The 20,663-nt window shown below is 36.8% G+C and overlaps 1 protein-coding gene across 27 annotated transcripts in view; it reads right to left on the bottom strand.

Annotated features, from left to right (window-relative positions):
• The window catches only part of LOC120417323 (voltage-dependent calcium channel type A subunit alpha-1), a 203,129-nt gene extending 183,805 nt beyond the window's left edge, over positions 1-19,324 (bottom strand). For 13 of the 27 annotated variants that reach the window (XM_052710693.1, XM_052710683.1, XM_052710701.1 and 10 more), the window contains exon 1: positions 19,108-19,319. In XM_052710693.1, coding sequence (XP_052566653.1) covers positions 19,108-19,319 — 212 coding nt within the window. Of the gene's footprint in view, positions 1-11,076; positions 12,015-19,107 lie in introns of those variants that run through there. The other 14 variants (XR_008212561.1, XR_008212563.1, XR_005605447.2 and 11 more) reach the window with 4 other exon arrangements.
• Between the last annotated feature and the right edge of the window lie 1,339 nt (positions 19,325-20,663).

The raw sequence follows: 20,663 nt of genomic DNA, 5'->3' as shown, positions 1-20,663 counted from the left end.
CACCACCACCACCACTTCCAATCGGGCCAACCAACCTCGGCGACTGCAGCCGGCAGGTGTGTTTGCGAGGCGGAAGTGCACTCACACAGCCGTAGAAACTAGGTCAAACAGGCGGTACAGCACAGCATAAAGAACTGTGTGGTGGTGATATGACTGTGTGTATTGGAGCAGACGGTGATTGTGATGGGAAAGTTATTTTTTTCTACTTCCTGGAGAAGTTTTGCACTTTTTTTTTCAGTGGAGCAGAAAGTGTTTCCTTTTTTCCAGTGTGCAAAAATAACTCTAAATTGATTTCCTCATAACTGGAACTCGCTCTAAATTAAAAATCTTTGCAATACAAAAATACAAAAACAAAATTAAATGCAAAAAAAAATCTAAATTATTCGCTCTACAGCATTGCCTTGGCGTTCTCGATTGCGAGATTCCTACTCGAAACTAAGTGTCCGAAGGCTTGATTGTTGAGGCAATTGCAAACCTCTTCTTACACCTTAGGTCCCATCTACCCCGGGATTCGAACTGACGACCTTTGGATTGTGAGTCCAACTGCCTACCAACGACTCCACCGAAGCAGGACCCAGGGAGACGACTTCTACACCTGGATTGAGCTAACGACCTAACCCTCTAGGTTAGACCGGGGCCAACATTTACTCCGCCATCCGACGGAAGGCGTGGTCAGACAAATCTCGTCTCGAAAAATGCCACCGGGATCGTCTGGGATCGAACCCAGGCCGACTGGATGAGAGGCAACCACACTTACCCCTCCACCACGGTCGAGTATATCTCATGTTGTTTGAATGCTAAAATTAAAGCAGATTGGAAACTGCCAAAACTTTAAATTTTAAAAAAAAATCATGCTAATACTCTTTATATCAGATTTTGTTTTAAATTTTATCAATATTCCAGATTTCTATAGAAGTTAGAAATATCTTTGAACGAGCTCAAACATGCTAAATATGACTATCAATGCAGAATAGGGCCTTTTAGATTGGTTGCAGTTGATTAGACTACTTTTTTCATTGAAATTTTCAAGCTTTTTGAAAAAATATGTTTAGCCCCCTGATTTTTCGTACCAATTTTGAAAAGGAGGTGACGAGCGGGAATTCCCAGGAAATCGACCATTTTTGGACCTCTCTATTTCCGGGAAATTCGGTCGAGACTCAGGGGAAATTTCATACTTATAAATATCGAAGCAAAATTATACAATTCTAAATTGTATAGAACATTGGAAGTTCAATGTTCGACGTCCAAGTTCGAATAAACCAATGCTTCTCTGATCTTCTTATTCCAAAAGTTTAAATATTAACTTGTAAAAAATACCAATAACTATAATTGAAAGAAACCAAAAAAATGGACCCCAAAATTTATCTTAAGGCATACTTAGCAGTTACACCCCAGAAATAAAATCTAATGTTTTTTTAAATTATTTTTATTAATTTATTCTTAGAGGGAAAGGCTGTTTTAAAATGAGTTCAATTTCCATATCCTCTCTCGAGCAAAGCAATCCTCTCTAGGGTAATTTCGCTGTATCAAGGTATTTTCCTTTCTTGGTGTCAATAAGTCATTTTGTGTTTCATGTCAACCTCAATATTCAATTATATTTTAGAAAAAAACAATTGTGAACATTCGGGTTTTCCTGATAACTGTAAATATTAGGTTGTTTTTCGGCTCAGCAGTCAGAGACCAATTCAAAAACTTGTAGTTTTTTCTTTTTTATTCCGGCGTTTCGACGCAATATGCGGTCTTCTTCAGGGGATTACAGTCGAGAACAACGTTTCACGTTTCATTGTAAATATTTCTTCAATTAATATTTACAGTTAGCCTTAAAGAGGAAAAAAAAGCTTAAATTGTTGTTTTTAATTCGTAGTTTTTCATATTGCAAATATCACGATAGTGGGAAATTATATGTTAGCTATTTGTTTTTACTTCACAAAAATCATGCAACAAGTTTGTGAAACTTTAAAAAAATCACTCAGTGCGAATAAAGATTCGTTAACATTTTAAACTAAAATTTTGAGTCAGAAAAAGCTCAAGAACGATCTAGTATTTGCAGATTCAGAAAAAATCAAAAGGTAGATATAGTTCCTCTGATAAAGACGATACTGAAGTTAACGTTTCTTAGATTAAGTATGAATTTAATGTAACTTAGTTGATTGGAAAAAATAATAATATTATTACATTGTCTTTTAAATTATTGCCACTGTTGGCATAAAAAACTCCCGGGTCCCGGGAATTCCCGGGAAATGGCCAAATTCAACTCTCGATTCCCGGGAAATTGAAAATCTCGAGAATCGTCACCTAAACTTTGAAAAATATTTGCAATGGCCTAAGTTCTTAGGTTGTTTATTAAATTTAATTTATGAATTGTCAATAAAATCTCAAAAAAATGAATGTGTCCACATTTAATTAAATTCAAACATCTACTCGAGTGAAAATTTCTCAGCAATCATGGAAAACTTCACAGTAAATTTTAACTTCATTTTGCACTTTTAATTTGCCGATAACTGCAAAATTTTGCGCTCGCATGATGCAATCATTTTTTATAAAGTAATTTTTTAATTAAAAGACAATGTTAATTAAATATCATGAAATATAAAATAGATAACAATTAAATGTTTTAAATATCAAATATTTATCCAATGATTCTAAAATTTTGAGCCTAAGAAAATAAAGGTCTAAGAAAATATTAAACGAACGTAGAAATAAACCTTTGCTGAAGATCAAAATAAAAAGAAAACAATGTATGGGTTTTATGCTGATCAATAAGGCCGATGCAAATATTTAAAAAAGTTTTTGTCCCTCGGCCCTGGCCGAGGTCAAGGGGGGGGGGGGGGCAAAAAAAAATATAAAAGTATAAATAACAAGCCATAGTCTACACATTTAAATGAAAAATGTGTTTTAAAATGCATTTTACACTTGTTCAGTTGTTTTGCAATCATTAGTTTTCAAAAAATCTAAGATCTGACAAAAACAAAAATTGTATCGAAAAAAAAAGATTTTGCATCGAAAATTTTCAAAAAATCTTAAGATTTTTTAATAAACCCAAACATGCTAAAAATGATTTAAAACGCAGAAGAATGTATTTTAATTTGATTTCAGCTGGTTGCACTTGAATTTTCATTGAAATTTTGAAGTTTATTGTAAAAATATTTTTTTTGCCCCCTGATTTTTCGGGTCAATTTTAAAGAGGGGGGGGGGGGGGGGTGACAAAAACTTTTAAAAATATTTGTACCAGCCTAACAAAAATTTTAATGATTGCTAAAATTTAGTCCTTTTACCTTCTTACGCCCAATTTTTTCGTTTATTTTTTTTCATGTTTTAGTAGTCATTTTGAGCATTTTTTGTTATACGAAAAACTTTTCTTTGCTAGTTTTTTTGGTTATTTTTTGCATTTTTCTTGTTTAGTTTATATTTATTTCTGATAAATAGTTATTGGCTTATTCTACCAACTCCTATCACAGACCTTTGCCCTTTTTGAATTCTTCTATTTTAACAGTCCTTTTTTTTAGTTTTTAGTTGTTTAGGCTGGTAAAATTTTTCTCCAAAGTTTTTGTCTCCACCCCCTTCAAAGTTGACCCGAAAAATTAGGGGGCAAAAATGCAATCAGCTGAAATCAATTTAAAAAGCATTCCCCTGCGTTTAAAATCATTTTTAGCATGTTTGGGTTGATTTGAGAACCTCTTGATTTTTTTTAAATGTTCGATGTTTAACAGCGCAAAATTTTGTTTTCGCTAAAAAATTTCGTCATATCTTACATTTTTTGAAAACCAATGATTGCAAAACAATCAGGCCAGTAAGCCCCTTATCTAAAGATGAAAACATGTTATCTCCCGTGTTGGAATATAGTAACCGGATGAAAGTCTAGTGCTATCATACGTTTAATTACAGTTAAAAACAAGACAAGCGTTTGCAGCCATCCGTAATTGTGCGACCTTTATTGCTAATGCTAATGCTAATGTTATCACGTTGTCTACTATGGAATTACTTTACTCAGCCTATTTCTATTATCGGCCTATCAGCACTTTGACCATGAATTACAGCTTTCAAAAAGTGTTGTTGACTGTTCCATTGTAATAAACAGCTCAAATAAAAGTGAGCAAGCAACTTCCCATTGTTGATACATCTGAAAATGTTGATTTAACAGCGGTAAACGACAAAAGTGATGAGAATTGGTCGAACGGCTTAGAGTGATTAAAATGGGTATATTTCCCCTACTTCGTGAATTTTCTTTTTCTACTCCGTCCGTCAACCCGAGTCATCCACGAATGTGCTCAAAGAGGAGAGAGCCCAGAAAATACTAGCGCGGTGCTCATTTGGCCTGCACTACCACAGTTTGCGTCAATTAGAATTTGGTATGGTGGAAATTGTTGCCAAATGTGTCTTTGATGTTGTGTAAACTACAAACATGCAAAATATTATTGATATCATTGATTTTAAACAATTTCTTATATGATCAAAGCTAAGCCGATCGCAAAGTATTCTCAGTCAGCTTTGAGCGACTTAACGAAATCGGTCCCTCCGAACTATTCGCTGTACTACCCGATTTGAATGAGAGGGAGAGCAAAGAGAGAGTGATCGGTAGCGATTGGTTTAGAAGTGACAAACGGTAGGAGAGAGAGCAGTTTTTCGTTGCTCTAGATTTGTGCTCGAGAGTGACTGAGTCTTTTTCAGGGCTGTGGAGTCGGAGTCGGAGTCGGAGCCGGAGTCGGTGGAGTCGGGTCTTTTTGGGGACCTGAAGTCGGAGTCATCAAAACTCGAACAGCTGGAGTCGGAGTCGGAGCCGGAGTTGGCTAAATTTTATGAGCTGGAGTCGGAGTCAGAGTCGGAGCCGAAGATTTCTGATAACCCGGAGTCGGGGTCGGAGTCGGAGTCGTTTGAAATATGACCCGACTCCGCAGCCCTGGTCTTTTTGGAGCAATCAGGACCCTTGATTTTAAGCGAATTTCAAGATTGAAGCCCTTTAGACAGAAGGGTTAAAAATATGCTGTTAAATGATTGATTGACTAATTGACAATTTTGATTTTTTTTGTGTACTAAAGTAAAATTATAAGAAACAAAATTGGAACCATCCATAAACCACGTGGACACTTTAAGGGGGGGGGGGGGGCGGTGTAAAAATAACACTTAAGTGCTCATAACTGTTTATAGGGTAGTCAGATCTTCGATGTTTTAGGCTAAATTGAAAGGTCTATAAATTATCCAACTCACAACGGGTCACATGATGGAACCGGACATAATTTTCATCAAAATATTCGAAATCCGGCCTCCGAAAAGTTTATTAGCACTTAAAGCTCTTTTTCTTGAAACATCAAAAAGCGACAAGACTGTATCACGTCGAATTGAAATCAATTGCTGCACATGGTTCATTTTCCTCGTGAATGAAATCATAATAAACTTGTAATGTGATTTTTTTTTTGTCTCCCGGCCTTAATCCTACTAAAGGACACAAAAATGGTTGTGAATGAAAAACGAAACGTGACCGTGCAAAAACTACATAATTTCCCCCACGAGTGACAAGTTTGCACGTGTTTTTCGTTACAAAACGGCGGGGGCTCCGCCAAACTAAGTTATACAATATCGGCTGGTTTTCTTCACTCACACCCACCAGCCAGCTGACAGTTGTGGGCGGAAAAGCCAGAATCGGTATATGGTAATTAAAAATCAATAGATTGGGTTTGACGTCGACCATGTGGCGTGTATGGGCTCGGTGGGTTAGTTGTTTTAGAGTATGTACTAGAAACGACTATCGGCGCACGTGGATCAGGTGCTGCTTTTGGTCCTTCTCTTACCAACAGTTTTGCAACCTGGGATCGCCGCGAAGGTCAAGCATCCCGAACTGCTGACATGGGACTAAATACAAGACCGGTTTCAAAAGTGCCACTTTGGAGTAGCAGTTACTAACTGGAATATGTAGTGGAGCAAAAATTGGAACATTTTTGAAGTCAAAATTTTTTTAAACATTTTTAAACTTATTTTCAACCAAAACGGCATTCAATCAGCGATTCTTTCAATATCAAATCAAAAATATATGTTTAAAAAATTGCGATGCTCGGTATTGGCACAATAGTGAAGAAAAGTAGAAAGCAAAAATCTCCAATGTCAATTAAGTGCAGCGCCGGTGAGGCAAGATGAATGCCACCAGATTGGAAAAAGAAAGGAAAGGCTCAGCGTTCGCCACCCAACCGCGTTTGTGGCCAATCTGCAGAGGAGGACATCCTGTGTTCCTCTCCAACTCCTCCATCCTTCATCCTTAAAGCACACTCGCAGAAATATGGCTCAATGTCTCCTCTAGTTTGACCGATAATTTTTCATGATTCAGCACACGGGCTCTGACGGATGACGGAAAAACACACACACACACAGAGAGTGTTGGTGGCCTTTGGAAAGCTGGCACGTTTCAAGGTGGAGGAAATTGTAGAGAGAGAGAAAAAAAAAGCGAGATCCTTTCAAGTGTGGGATTGGACTCTTGATTTGATGGAAAAGGAAAAATTTACTGGGACTGGAACTGATTTTTGGAAAGCATTTCTTGGCCAAAAGGTTCATTCAATTTATTTTGATTTTTTTTATATAAAAATCATCATTACTTTCAAAATAATATAATTTACACTCTTCGTCAACTCAAACATAATCTGAAAGAGTTAGCCCGACCCCTTTTCAATTACCTTGTAGCTCGAAACCGGAATGAGATAGAAATTTGATGTCAAAGCCACTTTTGTATAAAATTGGATGCCCGATTTTATGGCATACTCAAAATTCCGAAAATAAGAATTATCATCAAAAACGTTTAAAAGCAAATTTAAAATCGCTGCCATTACCCGTTATTCAACTGTAAAAAATCGAGAGACATGTCACTTAGATTGAAATTCAATGTTCTTTTCAAATCTGCAATAACACAGAAAATTAAAAAAAAATCATTTTAAGCTTATCAGAGTTCTACGAAAAAGTTATGATTTTGACAAATTTTTGCCGTATTTTCGTGATTCTCTATAATTCAAGTTTTAGTTTTTCATTGTCTTGGACATTACAAAAATTACTAAAAACTTAATTTTGCTTAAATTATAGGAAATTTTAGTAAAAGCAAATACTCAGTCAATCAAATCCTACAATCTGATGAAAAGTCTGAACTTCAAATTGAGTTTTCAACAATGTTAAAATACATAAAGATACAAAGAAATTCACCTTAATGTGAACAACGAATAACGAAGGAATTTGTACATTTTCCGCGTAAAATTTCAAATCTTCAGCAAGAATATGATTTTCTTTCTGTCTTATCCCTAGAACAGACAATTCTCTACAACAAACAATTTTGCAAAAACTTTGAATTTTGTTGCTTTTCCAAAAAATAAGAGATTTTTCAACAAAATATTCAAATAAATAATGGGGAAAAGCCCCGACCCCTCTTCGATTTGCGTAAAACTTTCTCCTAAGGGGTAATTTTTGTCCCTGATCACTTATCCGAGGTTCGTTTTTCGAAAAAGAGGTGTTTTTCAATAATTTGGAGCCTGAAACGGTGATGAGCCAAAAATTTGGTGTCAAAGAGACTTTTATGTAAAATCAGACGCTCGATTGAATGGCGTACTCCGAATTCCGAAAAAACGTATTTTTCATCGAAAACACAAAAAAAAAGTTCCAAAAACTCTACCATTTCCCGTTACTTGATTGTAAAAAAAATTGGAACATGTGATTTTATGGGAAATTTAATGTTCTTTTCGAATCTACATTGACCCCGAAGACTTTTTTTTTTTTCATTTAGAACATTTTTTTTTCATTTTCAAATATCGTGTTTTTTCTAACTATGCAGGCTTTTTTTTAAGAGTTTAACAATAATCTACAAAGTTGTAGAACAGACAATTACAAAAAAGTTGATATATAAACATATGGGGTTTGCTTATGAACATCACGAGTTATCGCGATTTGACGAAAAACAAGTTTTGAAAAAGTTACTTTTTGCGTTTCTCTTTGTTTCGTCGTCCGTGTCCGTCGCGTGTGACCATAATGGCCTATCTACAATCACTTAACTTAGAAAATTTCACTTAGCTTAGGAGTTTGAATCAATGGAAATGAATCTGATCTTCTACAATGAAAAGGAATAAAATTAGAAACTTGACGTATGGTTTGGAAAATTTCAAAATCTACGGTAAGTTGACGTTTCCATATCAAAGGTAAACAAACAACTGCATAGCAACGTATATCAGCCCAGCAAATTTTCTAAGTTGATTGTGGATGACGAACGTAAGTTGCAGACTTTCCTAAGTAACTACTTTACTTAGATGTTCTAAGCTAAGTGATTGTAGATAGGCCATAACGGTTTTCACAAAACTACGGATTTTTGAAAAAAATACTGAATTTTTTTTTCAATCAAAAATCAAATGATTTTAATTTGAATATACATTTCGAATGTAATAACATTTTTTTAAATAGTATAACAATTTGCAAAACTACTTATTTTCGAAAAAATACTCTAAGTTCAGTTTTTTTTTCAATGTGGGTATCAAATGCTTGGGACTTTTTTCATACATTTCTAATATATTGTAATTTTTTTTAAAGAAAATAAAAACTCAAATTTTTCACAAAACAACATTTTTTCGAAAAACACTCTAAAATTCAGTTTTTTATAATATGGGTATAAAATGATCGAGATATTTTAATAAATTCTGAAAGCTATAACATTTTCCAAAAAAATACTCAAATTGCAAAGTTTAAAAAAAAAATAATAAACGAAATGTTTCGAAAAAAATCGATAACAACCCAGCTGTAATTTTGATTTTTTTCGAAAAAAGGTAGCTCTGTAAAAATTTTAGGTATTTAAAAAATGTTATTTCATTCCAGGTATTTAACATTTTAGGTTTTTAAAAAAAATTTATTACATTCCAAATGTATCATTTGATGCCCACATTGCAAAAAAAATGAAATTTTTAGTTTTCTAAAAATTTTAAGTATTTTGAAAAAATGTTGTTATTACATACGAAATGTATGACAAAATTACCCATATTGTGAAAAACTGAAATTTTGAGAGTTTTTTCGAAAATACGTAGTTTTGTGCAAATGTTGAGTATTTTCAAAAAGTGTTGTTATTACATTTAAAATGTTTGACAAAAATTCAATCATTTGATACCAATATTGCAAAAAACTGAAATATTGAGTATTTTTACGAAAATACGTAGTTTTGTGAAAATTTCTAATACTTTCAATGAAAAAACACGATCATTTGATACCCATATTACACAACAAATATTTTGAGATTTTTTTGAGTAAAAAAAATGCATTTTAAAAAATCAGGAAAAATACGTATCTTTGTAAAAAATTTCATGTAACTATATTTACAATGGATAGCTGCCATCATCTACCTTCCATCGGATGAGGAAGTAAAATGTCGGTCCAGGCCGTTAAGTCATTCCAGTTGTAGGAGTCGTCTCCATGCCATAAGTACAAACAACACACCAAACCAAGCCTACTCCGGTGGAATCGCTGGCGGCGGTTGGACTCACAATCCAAAGGTCGTCAGTTCAAACACTGGGGTGGAAGGTTCCTTGGAGTAGAAAGAGTTTTGGGTGCTCTCCCCATTCAAGCCTTTGGACTCCTAGGTTCGAGCAGAAACTTGCAATAGAGACCACAAAAGACCCGGGGGTCGTTAATGTGGATGGTTTGATTTTTTTTTTGATTTTTGAGCTGCCATCATCTAGATTCCAAAACACTATAATTTGCTGATGTTTGCTTGATTTTCAATCGATTATAGCCTGTCTCCCATATAGCCAAAATCCCATAAGCTCTGTGCTTCAGTTATGCACGCCACGGTTTTGTATCTCCCATATGCGATGCTAAAAGCGAGGCATGACTGTATTTTATCTGAAAAATGGGACAGATTTTGTACAGGAAAGTTTAGTTTTACATCAACAACTGGTGAAATTTTTATCAGTTTGAATTTACCACATTAGTTTTGGTGAAATAACTCAAAAACGAGGTTGACAACCCAAAAATACAGGTAACGACTTGATAAGGGATCAACATTACTCCGTAGAACAATGTTCACGTAAATCGAGGTTTGAAAAATAGGACCTATGCGAATTCCTAACGTTTTTAACTTTGCAGTTTGCTTTGATTGTTGCAGCTTTCAAATTTTAATTGAAGGATTTTGAAAAAGATTCACGTATGTTTGTGTGTGATACATATAATTTTCAGAGCTTATGGCCTATCTACAATCACTAAGCTTCGAATAGATAAGTAAAGTAAAATAGATAAGTTACTTAAATAAGTACGCAACTAAGGCGTCAGAGTTTGGAGATCTTCTGGAGCCAAATTATTCAACCCTCGGGAGTCGGAGTCGGAGTATACTTATAAGACTTATTTTTTAAAACTTAATCCACCTATGTGGTTGGAGCCTTCCTCACTCATTACCAACAATGGGTGATATGATGAGGTTGGAGTCCAGCCGTTGGACACAAATTTCATATTTGTTTTAGATCTGGAATAAAAATGTACATAAATATCACTTAAGTGACCATATCTCGAGACAGGGTTGCCAGATCTTCAATGTTTTGGTCTCATTGGAAAGGTCTCTCGAATACCTAACCAACGATGGGTTGGATGATGGATCCGGACATAGTTTTCATGCATATAAGTTAGATCAAAATATATGTGAAAACACATTTTTATATATAATTTTTGAACTACTTATCGAAACTTCAAACAATTCAATAGCGATGTATGGGACCCTAATCCAAGTTGAATGCAACCGGTTTGATCAAAATCGGTCCAGCCAGTGCTGAGAAAACCTGGCAAGAAATTTGGGAACATACATACATACACACACACATACACACACAGACATTTGTTCAGTTTTTGATTCTGATCCGATAGGTTTACATGAATATAGGTCTACGAGCTGTTTTTCAAAAGTTCATTTTTCGAGCAGGATTATAGCCTTACCTCAGTGAGAAAGGCAAAACTATGCATGAGAGTTATTGTTGGAGACTTTAAAACTCCAGATGCAAAAAATCTACAGAATCAAGAGATGCAGTCGATATCATAAGTGTCCAGTGCCCCAAAACAAAGAAGCAAGCTTCCACCGGTTCCACCCACCGTCAGTTGATCCAGATGTGTCCTATTGCTCGGCGACCACTCGGCCATATTGGTTAGACCGCCCAACGCAGGAAAGCACTCATCTGTGCGGCTGCTGCTCCTCACAGGCTCTTACACTGGCTGAAGGTCCTGAAGTAGAAAAATACCACCACCACCACCAACTCCTTCCTCCTTTCTCCGATGGCGCTGTTGCAATTCCTAAAGCTTTCCTTCGCTGCAACTGTGCGTAATTTTCCTTCACAAAAGACTCAAAAAAGAGTCACCCCCCTTTTTGGCCACCAGAGGCGCTCCGATCGCCTTTCACGACCACAAACAAACCCCCACGCTGTTATCGCACCAACACTGTGCCACGAGCTTTTCCTTTTTTCGGATGTCCTCCGTTGAAGACTGCTGCTGCTGCTGCTGCTTTCGGGGGGAGTAGACACAACTCGTCACGCTGCACACACCAACACTAACGAGCGCGCGACTGCTTTTCCACACCAACACAAGCGGAGAGCTTTTTTCCCTGCACTTATTTTCCCATTAATTGTGAAAACTTAAGATTTTCTCCGCCTTCTTGAAAATTGGATCTTCCTTTTCCGTCGCAGCTTCTGAGGAAGGCTTTTCAGCACGAATTTTCACACTTTTCCACCCTTTTGCGGCAGCCCAACTCGATTTGGAAGCTTTTCCACCCCCGGAAAAGCCGTGGAAAACGACAAACTCAGATTAATTAAATTAGAAAAAAAAACGGCTCGCGACACCCGATCCAGCTATTCCAACTCCCAGAACTCCCGGACCGTTGTTCACCGCAATTTCCCTCGATTCCGCGGTCTTCGACTTCCGAAATTCCGTGATCCGCACACCCTGGAAAACGGCCAAAAAATTTTCCTTCCCTGCTGACACAATTTTTCACACTTTTTCTTCTTCTTGCTCCGCACACTTTTCACTCTCTCACACCCTTCTTGAAAACTGTGACGACCGCGAGCGCGCCCCGAAACACGTCCGGACCAGTCCAAAGTTCGACAGTGAATGGTCGGTCGACGCGAGGACGAACATTTTCAACATCGCCTCCCCCAAAATGAACGCACGTGGGGAAAATGAACACGTGGGAAGCGCTCGGCGCTGTGTGGGTGAAGTGTTTTGCTTGGCGCTGTGCTTGTGCTGGTGCGGCCGTTATCAGTTATCAGGGGGTGCGACTGTATTGGTGAGCGCGCGCGCGGCAAGCGACAGAATGTAAACAACTTTGGCGCGGGAGGAAAATGACGCGCTTTTCCCCCAGCGCAAACGAGCGGGAGCACGTGGTTGGACCTATTTTGGACCTATGGTGTACCTTTTTTAGGTGTATTTCAAAATTGAAAATTGATGAAAATATATTTGGAAACTTCAAATCTAAAAATAAATTTTCAAAAAGACCAAATGTCGCTCCCCTAACCCTAAAATGCAAAGTAGTTGAGTTATGTTTCCCTCCTTCATTATTTTTCTTCCTCCCCTCGGGAAAAGTGCGCTCACGTGGGAGATACTTTTACAAAACCCTGCCTACTTGGTTGAAGGTAAATGTGTCAATATGGTTTGAAAGAGCTATATAGTAACACACAGCTTGCAGTCCACACTGACTGGCGGCGGCGGCAAACAGGTGTCAATTGGTAAATGTTTTTGGAAAAGAGAGAAAGCACGGGATTGGGTTTGGGATTGTAGTGTGTCACGTAAATCATTACGGTGCTCGCGCCAGCGGATGCTTGATAAACTCTTGAGGACGTGCACGCGAAAGTCTAGAAGGGGGGTTACTTCGCGGAAGTTTGTTTGTTTGCTCATGTTGAGTAATTTAGCATATTAAGTTCAAAGTGGTCAATTGATGGAACGCAACAAACACTACATACATAAAATGAATGGTGGAAAATATGGTATTGAATTACAGTTAAACCTCGCATATGCAACTCATAAGGGGGTTTCTTATGCGAAGCACGCATATGCGAGGTACAGGGCTTATGGGATTTTGGCTATATGGGAGACATGGCCTATATTATTATAAAAAATCATCTTAATTGCATAGTTAGTGTTTTAGAATCGTTATGAAGTCAGCTATACAGCTACACCAAATTTACAAGGTTTACGATGTTCTAGGTCATCCAAAACTTCCTCAAGTTAAGGCCTATGTGTTCACCGCCGTACAAGTATGAGGTAGGCAATTGTGACTGTGGTTTTTGACCTCAGATCATATCCATGTAGCCTCAGGGAGGTCCAGGGACTAGTATACCGATGTGTGGTGATGTTCTGGGTCTTCTGTAGAGTCCCGGGAGTTACGACCGATGGGTCTACCGCCGTAACAAGATAGAGGTCAATGGTTTTTGACCTCAGATCATATCCAGATAGCCTCAGGGAGGTTCAGGGACTAGTCTACCGATATGTGGTGATGTTCTGGGTCTTCTGTAGAGTCCCGGGAGTTACGACCGATGGGTCTACCGCCGTAACAAGATAGAGGTCAATGGTTTTCGACCTCAGATCATATCCAGATAACCTCAGGGAGGTTCAGGAACTAGTCTACCGATATGTGGTGATGTTCTGGGTCTTCTGTAGAGTCCCGAAAGTTACGACCGATGGGTCTACCGCCGTAACAAGATAGAGGTCGGAGGTTTTTGACCTCAGATCATATATAGATAGCCTCAGGGAGGTTCAGGGTCTAGTCTACCGATATGTGGTGATGTTCTGGGTCTTCTTTAAGATCCCGGGAGTTACGGCCGATGGGTCTACCGCCGTAACAAGATAGAGGTCGGTGATTTTTGACCTCAGATCATATCCGGATAGCCTCAGGGAGGTCCGGGGACTAGTCTACCGATGTGGTGATGTTCTGCGTATTCTGTAGAGTCCCGGGAGTTACGGCCGATGGGTCTACCGCCGTAACAAGATAGAGGTTGGAGGTTCTAAGTCATCTGTAGAGTTCTGCAAGTTACGGCCGGATGATCTACCGTCGTTAAAAGGCAGAGGTCGGTAATTTTTGACTTCACAACATATCCGGATGGCCTCAGGGTAGTTCAGGGACTAGTCTTCCAGAATGTGGTGATGATCGGGGTCTTCTAAAGAATTCCAGGAGTTACGGTCCATTAGTTTACCGCCGTAACAAGACAAAGGGCGTTAGTTTTATAACAGGCTCATCCGGAAACCTTCAGGGAATTTTGGAGACTCTCTGGAGTTACGGCCTTAGTGTCCATAACTCCAGGAACTCTACAGATGACCTAGAATATCTTCAGATATACGTTTACTAGTCTCCGAACCTCTTTGAAGCTATCCGAATAGAATCTGAGGTCAAAAACCTCCGACCTCTATCTTGTTACGGCGGTAGACCCATCGGTCATAACTCCCGGGACTCTACAGAAGACCTAGAACATCACCACATATCGGTAGACTAGTCCCTGAACCTCCCTGAGGCTATCCGGATATGATCTGAGGTCAAAAACCTCCGACCTCTATCTTGTTACGGCGGTAGACCCATCGGTCGTAACTCCCGGGACTCTACAGAAGACCTAAAACATCACCACATATCGGTAGACTAGTCCCTGAACCTCCCTGAGGCTACATGGATATGATCTGAGGTCAAAAACCACAGTCACAATTGCCTACCTCATACTTGTACGGCGGTGAACACATAGGCCTTAACTTGAGGAAGTTTTGGATGACCTAGAACATCGTAAACCTTGTGAATTTGGTGTAGCTGTATAGCTGACTTCAAAAGGATTCCAAAACACTATAAATTTGCATAGTTAAGATGATTTGTTATAACAATATTGGCCATGTCTCCCATATAGCCAAAATCCCATAAGCCCTGTACCTCGCATATGCAACTCTTGCGACAAAACCGAATCAGGTGGAATGACTCGTATATGAAAAGTTGCATATGCGAGGCGCTCTTATGCGAGGTTTGACTGTACGCTGAACTTAAATTTCTAGCTTTACAAAGCACCAAAAACGTGTTTTGATAGGTTCACTTAATCATTGTTTTGGAACCATTATTTTAAATATTTTTTCAGATTCTTAAAAACCGGTGCTCTCGATTTCAATTTAATCTTGAATGGAAAACGTGTAGAAAAATAGATAGAAAAAGAATTGATTGATTGTTTAATTAAGGCCTTTGCAGATATATTTTGATATTTATGTCCATTGACTCTGACCAAATTCGAGGTGACCACCACCACCTCGCACCTAATTCCATCTAATTTGCTGATTTTTGCTTTTTAATCAACATATTTTGTACTTGAGTTAGATGCTGTTTCCCTACAAGCCATGGTTTCAACATTTGAATCAAACTACTGTTTTAGAATGCTTTATACACCAGTATACTGCCCCTGTATGCATAAATGTTCCATATGGCAATTCTCCTCCAAAATGGATTTAATTTATATTTTTTGATTTGGTTCAATGATCAGAAATCACTCACTCTTCGCCGAACGAATCTTTGCCGATTGCAGCTCGCAACCAGTTTTTTTTTTAGTAATTTTATTTTTGGTTTTTAATTGAAAATCAATTTTGCAATCGAAAAATACTTCACAGATTTTCTGATAAAGTGCATTGTTTTCAAGATATAGCCACTTAAAGTTTAATTTAAACTGAAAAGTTCCCGTTTTTCGATTTTTTGAAATAGTGTCCATGATTGTCCAATCCCGAAAATATTTGTTTCGAAAAGTTCAGAAAATTCACAAAAAAAAGCTCAAAAGACATTGAACATTGGACCTCTAGCTACAAAAAGAAAACAGCGAGTTAAAGAAAATACCAAGAAAATTCAAGTATTTTTAAGTCTCATCCAAACATTCCCACATTTTCTATAGCCAATATCTCAACTAATGGTCCACTTTTCAAATAAAACTGAAAAATAAAGCTGAAAAATAAAACATTTGAGAAGCATAAACAAACAAGCTATACGTCAAGACGAAGTTTGTCGGGTAAGGCTTGTTTAAAATAAATATTTTAAACCATTATACAAATATTTTAGAAAGTTTCAAAACAAATACAATTGAAGTAAGTATAATTTATTTTAAAAATAATATTGGTTACCCATACAAAATTAAAATGTTTCATGAATTGTTTTGACATCTTTTGTTGAAGCCCTTTTTCCCCTTGAATATAGCGAGCAATTTTCAAAAAGAGTGAAAAAGGAAGAATAAAATCTGTTGAACTCTATATAAAATTCTCAAACAGACATTAAATTTGAATATTTTACCTTTAAGCACTAAGTTTTGGGGTTTTGCAAAATCAGTATCAAATGATCGAAACCCATGTCGCAGCAACAAAACTATGCTATCACTGCACAGTGTTCGGAATGGCAAAAGTAAGTGGAACAAATTGATAACTCCTTTATTTGACGTCCTAGCCAAATGGTGTCTTTGGAAGAGTTTTTGTACATGATAAGGGCTACCTTTTGAAGTTATTGACATACAGTGTGACGACCTTCCAGGGTGTCAACCCCTGTTGTAGGGCTTTGGTGTCTTCGGCAAAGTTGTAGAGGAGAAAATTTGATGAATGTTTGTCGAAGGCGCCAAATTTGTAGCTCTTAATCTACTCAAGATATACGCCATTTTTGCAAAAATGATCCAAAAAAACACTCAAAATGTTAGCATTTTTGCCAAAGACAGCAAAATGTTTTGAGCCTTTATTGAGGAGTTTAAACCAATTTTAAGTGTTTTTGAGCCTATTTTCAAGTTTTTATGTTTTCAAAATGGCGCATTTTGGCGCAAAACCGAACAATGCACCTGAAAGTACACACTTTCCTCTACATTTCCTGATAATAACTCCGTGTCTATCGGTGTCTATTTTTAGATATCTCAATTTGAATTTGACGGTTTTTAATCAATTTATTTATAAATGTTATTCGAAATTATAATGAAAACGAGGTGAAAATCGGTAAATTAAAAGGTAAATTGATCGATTTTTATGGAAAAAACTTTGTACAGGAAAAACTACGACAACCTTTCTAAAGTTACCAATTATAAAAGGAAATACTTAATTTTAAATATGAATAATTATTTAAAATTTTAACTTACATTATTTTTAGGCTGTCCATGTTTTTATTCATAATTTAAGAATGTGTGTCATAATTTTAAGCATAAACAATGAATTTTCCATAAAAATCGATCATTTACCCTTCAATTTACCGATTATTTCCACGTTTTCAATAAGATTCCGCTTCTGAAAATAGACACCGATAGACACGGAGATATTTTCAGGAAATGTAAACAACTCTGCAGAACATAGTAGGCCGCTTAAATGCTAACATTTTGAGTTATCACCAAACAAATGTTTATTTGGACCATTTGTGCAAAAATGGCGAATATCTTGAGTAAATTAAGAGCTACAAATTTGGCGCCTTGGTCAATCTTTCATGAAATTTTCTCCACTACAACTTTGCCGAAGACACCAAAGCCCTACAACGTCATCCAACAAAGTTAGTTTTAGGTTGACACCCTGGAAGGTCGTCACCCTGTCTGCAACAACTTCAAAAGATAGCTCTATAAAGTACAACAACTCTTCCGAACACACCATTTGGCTAGGAAAATGTAGTTTTATGAACGTTTGAGGATTTTGAAATCAACGAGAAATTCCTGATCACATGATTTCCATATTACAAAAACATAAAACTTGATTATTTTTTCGAAGAATATTAGTTTTTGCTTTCCTCACCTCACTGAGGAAAGGCTATAAAATCACTCGAAAAATGAACTTCTTAATTCGACCTCGTAGACCCACCTTCTCGTATACCTATCGACTCAGAATCAAATTCTGAACAAATGTCTGAGCGTGTGGTTGTCTGTAAGTCCGTGCACCGAAAAATCTGCAAACGATTATCTCCGGACTGGCTGAACCGATTTGGACCGTTCTGGTCTCATTCGATCCGTCTTGGGGTCTCTCAAGACCCTAGGTAATATTATAAAGTGTTGTAAAGTACTTCAAAAGTTCTGCTAAACATATGATTTTTATAAAAGTCTGGAAGATTGTAAAATAAGTGGTTTTTGTAAGAAAACCCGTCATGTTATACATTTTTAGAGGGCTATTTAAAAGACCTTTCTAACGAGTCCAAAACATTGTAGATCTGACATTCCTATCAAAAGTTATAAGCACTTAAGTGTTTTTTTATAAACTTTTTACAGGCCGGATCTCAAACATTTTGATGAAAACGTTGTCCGGATCTATCATGCAACCGATTGTTAGATAGGTAATCAAAAGACCCTTCCAACGCAATCAAAAATCCAACGCAGTCAAAATCTGACAACCCTATCAAAAGTTACGAGCACTTAAGTGTTAATTTAACATATGTCAGAGGCTAGATCTCAGATATTTTGATCAAAATGTTGTCCGGTTCTATCGTGAGGCCCATCGTTGGTGGGTGATCAGAAGTCCTTTCCAACACGCCCGAAAGATTGACGATCTAACAACCTTATCAAATATAACTTTATCAATGTGAGGAAAGCTTCAACCACCAGAAATTCCCGATCATGTCATACCCATACTACAAAATCATAAAATTTTAGTTTTTCTCTAGTAGATTTCTCTACTTTCGAATCGAGGAAGCTCATGAATATGAATGAAAAATGTTTATTGTTTATTCGTCAAGCTTATGTAGACTGCTAACAATTTTTCTTACATACTATGGATTATTTCTATAGTACAGATTTTTTCGTAGTTCCGATTAAGACATGCCAAAATGTATGTCTATAATTTTGTTTATAGAAGCGCACCATTTGATTTAGTAACGAATTTTTAAATAATTTGTCATGTATGCAGTTAAAAAAAGCACTAAAAAAGTTATCCTAACAAATATCTATTGGGAAATTTTTCTGAAAGCTCTTACCAAAATTGTAGCAAAGTTTCCCGGATAAATGCTCAGTAAAAATGAGAAGAGCTTTCCCTCTCAGCATAAAATTTTACTCTCCAAAGCTCAACTTTCTTTTCTGCTATAACATTTTCCCTTGCCATAAACCCCATCGCGGATAAAACGGGAAAAGCGACCCGAGCTTTCATTCGCTCTCTCCACTCTCCCAAGGAAAGCTCAACGCTGGTGGTACTCACATGATGTCTCCGAGTTTCAGTCTTGTTTGTATTAAAGCACAGCTTTTATGGTCACTCGTAGTCACAGCCCGCCGTCTGCGGGGCGAGACGCGCGGGGTGATTAGGCCTTCCGGAGGTTCCAGCTGCATGGTCAGCGTGTTCCCGTAGCGGACCATCGGCGAGGAACCACGCCGCCGGGTCGACATGTGCCGGCCACCAACGCTACCGATCATCTGGAATAAAATGCGGAAAAATGTTGCGATTTAGTTTAAAGCAATGGTTAAACTATGCATAAAAATAGTAAGATTTTTGTTATTTAAAATAAATATTCTTTTCATTCTGGCTTTTCTCAGCCTATAATATATATTTCAGCTTTGGTTTCTTCAACTTATTAATTCTCTACAAAATCGACTGAAAAGCCATTTTGTGCAGTTGGTTTTGCCCATATGAGTCTCCAAACAATTTTGACAGCTGTCCATACAAAAATAGAACGTAAAAATTTGAAAATCAAAATTACATTGTTTGTTTTAAATGTAAAAAACGATGTCCCAGATTCAGAATTTTTATTTTTTTGAAATTTTCTTATATGTTAAGGGTCAAATATTCAAAATAATTTAATTTTGAAATGTTACTCTTGGTTTTAAAACATTGAAAATATTTTTTCTTATAGATAAAATGTCGAAAATGTTTCATTTTTTAACATTGAAAATTGGACCGTTACTAGCTGTTATATTGAATTAAGAAACTTGAACTTTGAAGACTTTTAAATCTTTTTTTTTTTCTTTATTCTCTCTATTTCAGCAAACAGAAATCCAATCTAAATTGTTTTTAAACGAAATTTTGATTTATTTTCTATCATTCTTGATTTTTTTTATTTCCTGACATTCTTAAAAAAAACAACCCGCACCATCGGAATCTGTGGGCAATTTTTCACTATGAACTGATAAAATTAGCTCAGTGTTACCGAAAAAGAATTCAAACAGTATACAGTAGGGCGTCCCAAAAAAATGAAAAGTTGTCAAATCTTTGGTGCTCACCCCTAGAATGATAGATTAGGATGTCAGGAACAATGTTTCCATACAACAAAAATATCCCAAAAATGGTTAACAACTCGCGCGCGGAGCTTGAATGAAAAAAGTGCATTTTTCTAGTATTTTTCAGAAATGCACGTAACAATCATACTAAAGTCATTCAAATTTGGTCGCCTTAGGCTTCAAGTTATTGTTTAATGTCCCCTGAACTAGTTCTTGTACAGACATAGTCCATAAAAGCTTGTGTTTTGGCATGGCAGGGCGTTTTAGGGAGAAAATTTGTTTTTTTTTAGCTAAAAATTTTCAAAGGGTTCTTTCCAAAACGAACCAATAAATTGTGCAGTCAAAACTTATGCTTTCAGCTTATAGGAAATTTCACGGCGATCGTTTTGCTTTTTTTAACATTCAATTTATGTCCACGCAAAGTTGAGATATTTGCATTTTTGTGAACAAAAAGTGACGAATTTTCAAATTTCTTAGTATATAAGAGTAATTCTCTACGAAATCGATCTTTTTTCTTCAATTTTAACTGAAACTTTTTTGGTG

This window comes from Culex pipiens, chromosome 3 (assembly GCF_016801865.2).
Source record: "Culex pipiens pallens isolate TS chromosome 3, TS_CPP_V2, whole genome shotgun sequence".
Classification (NCBI taxonomy): Eukaryota; Metazoa; Arthropoda; class Insecta; order Diptera; family Culicidae; genus Culex; species Culex pipiens.
Note: the sequence above shows the minus strand (reverse complement) of the source record. Positions and strands in the feature narration are given on the sequence as shown.